The sequence below is a fragment of the Eurosta solidaginis genome, chromosome 5 (genome assembly GCF_040869045.1).
Source record: "Eurosta solidaginis isolate ZX-2024a chromosome 5, ASM4086904v1, whole genome shotgun sequence".
NCBI classification, from domain to species: domain Eukaryota; kingdom Metazoa; phylum Arthropoda; class Insecta; order Diptera; family Tephritidae; genus Eurosta; species Eurosta solidaginis.
This window is the reverse complement of record NC_090323.1, coordinates 100,674,242-100,680,878: the sequence shown is the minus strand read 5'-3', so window position 1 is coordinate 100,680,878 and position 6,637 is coordinate 100,674,242. Positions and strand designations below refer to the sequence as shown.

Here is a 6,637-nt window from a genome sequence, read left to right as displayed (position 1 = left end):
GACGCCAATGCTCAGTCAACCACCCAAGCCGGGCCAACCCCCAATACCTGGACACGTCCGGACGTTCTGGTTATAATGTATGCTAATACAACTAATAATTTACAAATTTGCTGATGATTATTTTTGTGTTATTTTCTTTAGCAACCACCTGCACCTGTTACTGGTAAATATCAACAGCCGCAACAGTATGATCAAGCCCAATGCCGTTTAGATCCCGATCAGATGCCAAATCCGATAAGCGTTATCATTGAAAATAAAAATAGCGCTGGTGGTGCTTTTTTTTACTAATGAACAGGGTTTATTACCACCATTGGTGACCACAAAATATGTGGTAGAAGATCAGGGTAACTTTTCGCCACGTTACGTTAGGTATCGATAATCGAAATTAATTTTTTGTTTGGCAATTACATTGATCTTTCTTCTTTGCGGATCGTATTTGTATTGCATACCTGCAACAGCTGATTTATTAAAAACAACAGCTTTGTCCATTACACTTACCGTCTCACCAATGGCACGCACGGTTGAGGGTGAATATGAGCCACCCATTGTAAATTTTGGTGAATTGGGTGCAATTAGATGTAATCGTTGCAAGGCTCATATGCAACTTTTAGATGCTGGTCGCCGTTTCCAATGTCTAATGTGTAAAGTAACAAGAGATGGTAAAAAAAATCTTTCACTTTTACTTGTGTTCATTGATCCATATTTTTTCTCAACAGTGCCAACTGCATATTTCCAACATTTGGGCCACACCGGACAGCGTGCCGATAAATATGAATGTCCTGAACTTGTATTGGGTACAAGAGTATTTGTGTAAAAAATGTTTGGGTATCGATAGCTCTCAAGGTAAACCTCAACTCAGATCCAACATCAATGCCTCGCATTCAATTGTGGACGCTGTAAGCACTATATTGGGTTCACGTTTTATTGGCAAACATATTGTTGATTCCAGTGGTAAGGTCACAATTTCAAATGATGGGGCAACCATTATGAAACTATTGGATATTGTGAATCCAGCCGTAAAACTCTAGGAGACATCGCCAAATATCAAAATGCTGAGGTTAGTTTTTTGTTATATTAGAATGTGTAGAATAAAAATGTTTCTTTTATCAGGTCGGCGATGGCACCACTTCAGTAGTATTTTAAGCATGTGAAATCTTAAAACAAATTAAGCCATATGTTGAGGAAGGCGTGCATGCAGGTATCATCTTTAAAGATATACGTAAAGCATTACAATTATGCATGATAAAATATGACACGGCTGTACATGTCGAAGCGCCAATCAAAGGAACAACAAAGTGCTTTATTGGAAAAATGCTCTGCGACAGCAATGTCCTCCAATGTCCAAGAGTATCAGAAAATTGTTGATGCTGAATGTCGTCTACTGTACAATAAACTAGCTAAGTAAGGCGCCAATGTTGTGTTTTCTAAACTACCAATTGATGTTGCTACACAGTATTTTGCAGATCGTGATATGTTCTGTGCTGTTCATGTACCAGAAGAAAACTGGAAACGTAGAATGCAAGCTTGTGGTGGTGCTGTTATGACTACAGCTAATGATATTAATTCAAGTGTTTTGGGTCAATGTGATTACTTTGAAGAACGTCAGGTTGGTGGTGAGCGTTTCAACATTTTCCAAGGTTTGATACTGGGTTTGACATTAATTTAATTTTTATAGTTTATAATTATTTAAAGGTTGCGTTAATGCTAGAATATGTACATTGATTTTACGTGGCGGTGCCGAACAATTTTTGGAAGAAATTGAGCTTCGTTACATGATGCGATAATGATTGTGCGGCGTACAATTAAACATGACTCTGTTGTTGCTGGTAAGTCAAAATACAAATTGAAAAAAATGTTTAATCTTAAATTGTTAAGTAATATTATGAAAAGATGGTGTCCAACTCCGGAAGAAAAAACTATAAAATTTGTGTCAGTGAAATGATAATTATTGCTTTTGGTTGTAGTTTTGAGGCATCGTCTTCGAGTGCCTTCTGGTCGTATATGCCGTTTCTTTTGCCAACTACCTGTAAGGCGTTAAACTGATCAGTAACGTCGCCAGGGACGCGTTCAGTGTAATGTGTAATGGCAACCCCAAGTTTCTCGTGGAAATATGGGGTGGCTTAGAAGGTTTAAAGTGATGATATTAATCGTTCCCGAGATGGTTGTTGTTGTTGTAGCAGTGCTTCGCCCCACCTAATAGGTGCGACCGATCACAAATTGTCATCGATATCCTCTAACGGGAGTCCAAGGAAACTTGGTGTTGGAGCATAATGAAAGGGGTGTTAGAAGGGATGGTTCCACATTACAATTAAAGAGATGGGTGGTGTCATGTGGGGACACATTGCAAGCGGGGCATACATTTTGTATGTCGGGGTTCATCTGGATAGGTAAGAGTTTAACCTGTTACAGTATCCAGAACGAAGTTGAGCTAGAGTGACTCGCTTTTCCCTGGGGAGTATGCGGTCCTCTTCCGTAAGTTTTGGGTACTGTTCTTTGAGTACTGGATTCACCGGGCAATTCCTAGCATAAAGGTACGACGCCTGTTTGTGGAGTTCACTGAGGACCTGCTTGTGTTTTTTTGCTTCACACGGCTGAGTTCTCAGGTGTCGTGTTTCCTTAAGGCTTGGCGACCATATCGGAGACGCGTACCATGCAAACGTCTATTTATATTTACCCCAAGTACTGCCGATTTATCGAATTGTATTAAATATTTATTACAGCTCTGGATTTTCGTTACAATTACTAAATAAGGTCACCGATGATTTGGTTGGTGACAATATCAGGTTTCGCGAGGCGACAAAACTGGAGAGATTGGAGAGACAGCTGTTTTTTTTTTATTACAAAGCTCATCGATGTAGGAAACAATAGCATAGGCGTAGAAGCAATAGTGACTCCTGGTGGTAAAGGTAGCTATTGATATGTAGAAGTTAAGCAGAAGTTTGAATATGAGTTCTTTTAAGTTATTGCAAAAAAAGCGTTGAGGATTTTTATTATCTTACAAGGTACCTTCGTACATGTTTCTAAGAATGAAGAATAAAACCTATTCAAACTCAATTTTGGCCAGGACAAAGCCGCTGAGACTTCGCTATACTTTAACATACAATATGTTACCCCATTTTAGCATAACTATCATTTTTTGATTTTATTAAATTTTATAAAATGTTTCTTCCTCTACAGTTCCATTTCGGTATTGGATGGTAAATATGGCTTTCGCATTTTCTCCATAAATAATTGTGACAAGGTGAAAGAAATCTATGCGCGTAAATCGCAACATATTATCTTGGTCGAGCGTTTCTTCAATAGGTCTCTAGTGGTGATGGAACAGCAGAGAAACCCAACTGTTTACAAATGTTACACTTCAAAAAGAATCAAAATATCTGCCATTGCGTCTACGGCTCAAATACCCACAGTATATGCATGAATCGCACGCACCTAATTGTCTGCCTAACGGATAGTATACATATTCATAAAATCGAAAATATTGCACCAAACGAACTGGGTCTGAATACTGAAACAGTACACATATTCAAAATCGATGAGAAGGCTGTGATGATGGTATAGAGTGAGTTGTTGAATAACATACGAAAACCACTTTAACCCATCTATATATTTGTATTACAGCTAAAGCTTTACAAACAGCAAAAATTGCTGGCTCCAAGCAATTGGAAAAGGCAGTGAAGCATTCATCACACTGTAAGGATGGTGCTAAGTTAGAAACTGCTGTTGTAACTGCAGCCACCGACACATCGACTATCTATGGAAGACAGTATAATCATATTTTTAGCGATGTGCTTGCACAGGAAAAGATGTCAATTGGAAAACCAAAAATTAAGAGAGTTTATGTTATTATTAAAGTACTTACTTTTCTTTATATCATCATCAAAAAACATTTTAAAGATAATGAAGACGACTCTAACAAAAACAATGAAAGGTGTGTGGAGGTGATGGCTGATGGCATAAATAAAATAAAAAATGTTGTTAGCTCTATCACTAATCCGAACTCGTTGACTAGTAGTAATGTTAGTTGCGCGCTCAAACCTCATACTCTATCGATTTCACCTACACTAATGCAGCCATGTATACATTGCCACTTGCTCGCCCGAACACCTGTTTATGCGAGTCCAATTTCTGCTGATAACAATAGTGAGCCTTTTTGCGTTCACTCAGCCTCCCCCTCGCATGATTTCAATACACAAATGTCTTATGCTAAACGATTGACAGCACCTGTTAATAATGATGATATTCTCAATACAACTGTTATCCCCAGTGCTGCTGCTAACTTTGCAAGGTCTAGTAAGAAGAAGACCCCAGCTTCAAAAAACAAAGCGAATGCTGTTGGGAACAGCACTAATTCTGTTAATGCGGATGATTCTGACGGTGTTAATGTTCCTGTACCTGTTAATACTGCTGAAATTCCCAATACAACTGTTAACCCCAGTGCTGCTGCTAACATTGCAATGTCTGTTAAGAACAAGACTCCAGCTTCAAAAAACAAAGCGAATGCTGTTGGGAACAGCGCTAATTCTGTTAATGCTGATGATTCTGATGCTGTTAATGTTCCTGCTATGCAACCCAATTCTGGTAATGATTCGACTGCTGTAACAACAACCGCACTCGCAGCCCCAATCACAGCCCCTGTTTCCGAATCGGTTGCTTTAGAAACTGGTGCTCCTAGGGAGGTGACTGCTGTTCCCCCCGTAGGTCCATTTTTGTATCACGGCTCCGCGCATCGCTGACGGAAGCTGATATATCTAACTACGTATGCTCAAAGCTTGGTGTTGAACTTAACAGCAATATTAATGTTTATAAATTTAATTTTAAGTCTGGGAGAGAGATCTCTTCTTTCAGAATCTTAGTTCCTGACACATTTTTTGATAGGGTACTCGATACTACTTTCTGGCCGAAGCACTCTGTGGTGCATTTGTTTACTAGAAAGTCGAACCGTGACCGCCCTACTTTAAATGCATCAAAAAACTCGCCAGACAACACTCCAGAAGTGGTACAAACTTAAATTATGTCTTATCAAACGTAAATAATATCTCACTTAGTATACTTTACCAGAACTTTAGGGGGTTGAATACCAAACTAACGGAAATTTTTCTACGGAGTCATGAGAGTCCTTATAATGTACTCGTTTTTACTGAGACTTGGCTAAAACCAACAGTTTTTAATGCTGAAGTTTTATCGAGTTCGTTTCAAGTGTTTAGAAAGGACCGACTGGCCAGAGCTGGTGGAGGTGTGTTAATTGCCGTTCACACTAGGTTTTCCGCGGAGGAACTACATTTTCCTGACTTTGAGGATGTTGAGCTTCTTTGTGTAAGAGTAAAACTTTCCTCAACCTACAAATATTTTATAGCCAACTACGTTCCCCCACAATCTGACATTTCCTTATATTTGAATCATTCCTCAATAGTGAAATCTGTGTGCAGTACTGCCAGGGCCTGTGATTCTGTCACTGTACTTGGCGATTTTAATCTGCCATGTGTGTCATGGAGTCTTATCGATGGGAACCTAGTCCCTACTTCTTCTCGTGCTATCGACTATGATTTCCTAAACGAGTTTGCAGATGTTGGACTTTTTCAAGTTAACAACATTCAGAATAAATTCGGTAAATGCTTGGATTTAATTTTCTCAGACGATTCAAATTGTTTTGTAAATCGATGTGACCCCCTTGCCCTGCCTGAAGATGTGTATCATCCTGCTCTCGCAATGTTTATGGAATCTTACAATTTTTCTGAGCGTTCCTCCAACGTAGTGCGAAAGACCCCTCACCGATTTCTGTTTAGAAAAGCCAATTGGTCTAAAGTAATACTCGAAGTATCGAGAATAAATTGGCCTGAGTTCGATGGGGATATTGATGACAGTATATCCCATTTTAATAATGTATTATACGGAATATTTAAAAAATGCATACCTACGTCAGAAACCACTGCTATATCATCATCGGCTTGGAGCACTAAAGAATTGAAACGCCTGAAAAACCAGAAGACGCGTTCATTCAAACGTTACAAACTTTCTGGATCAATGACTGACTATGCGGCCTACTCAATTTTACGTCACAAATATAACACATTGAACAGAATTTGTTACAAGAACTATATCAGTAGGATTAAATGCCAAATTTTTGTCAATCCTAAGTCGTTTTACAGCTTCGTTAAATCAAAAAGGAAGACAAAAGGGTTTCCTTCTACAATGAAGCTAAATGATCAGATTTCCAACGATAGCTTCGAAATTGCTAACATGTTTGCGGATTTCTTCGAATCTAATTATTCAAACACCTTTGATTACCCGCCATCGAATTATCCTTTCAGATTGTCTCCTCTGGATTCCCAGGCAGTCCCATATATATGTACTGATGATGTTTTAACTCATCTGGAAAATCTAAAAATTTCTTACTCTAGTGGTCCGGATCATATTCCGTCGGTAGTGCTGAAATTTTGTGCTCGATACTTGTATCGACCTCTAACCTGTTTGTTTAATGCGCCCCTGAAGCAAAGGGTATTCCCCAAGAAGTGGAAAGAATCATTCATTATACCACTGCATAAAAATGGAAGCAGAACGTGGGTTATAATTATAGAGGAATAGCCAAACTCAACACTATTCCTAAGCTATTTGAATTGATTATCACAAAACAGAT

General features: G+C 38.8%; 1 protein-coding gene across 2 annotated transcripts; it reads left to right on the top strand.

Annotated features, from left to right (window-relative positions):
* The first annotated feature begins 1,186 nt into the window (after window positions 1-1,186).
* LOC137233509 (T-complex protein 1 subunit eta-like) lies at window positions 1,187-3,940 on the top strand. Of its 2 annotated transcripts, none has more exons than XM_067756575.1 (5): window positions 1,187-1,401; window positions 1,464-1,637; window positions 1,693-1,826; window positions 3,178-3,562; window positions 3,622-3,940. In XM_067756575.1, the coding sequence occupies exons 2-3, from the start codon at window positions 1,472-1,474 to the stop codon at window positions 1,782-1,784; spliced, it is 258 nt and encodes an 85-aa protein (XP_067612676.1). In that variant the 5' UTR covers window positions 1,187-1,401; window positions 1,464-1,471; the 3' UTR covers window positions 1,785-1,826; window positions 3,178-3,562; window positions 3,622-3,940. The 2 variants fall into 2 exon arrangements, with proteins under 2 accessions (XP_067612676.1, XP_067612675.1); XM_067756574.1 differs by having other exon boundaries at window positions 1,454-1,637.
* The last annotated feature ends 2,697 nt before the right edge of the window (window positions 3,941-6,637 follow it).

Bases quoted from the DNA above. Each gene is read 5' to 3' on its own strand.
- LOC137233509 (XM_067756575.1), top strand. From the start codon at position 1,472: ATGTTCTGTGCTGTTCATGTACCAGAAGAAAACTGGAAACGTAGAATG. The intron at 1,638-1,692 runs GTTTGATACTGG...AATTATTTAAAG, and splicing joins GCGTTTCAACATTTTCCAAG to GTTGCGTTAATGCTAGAATA.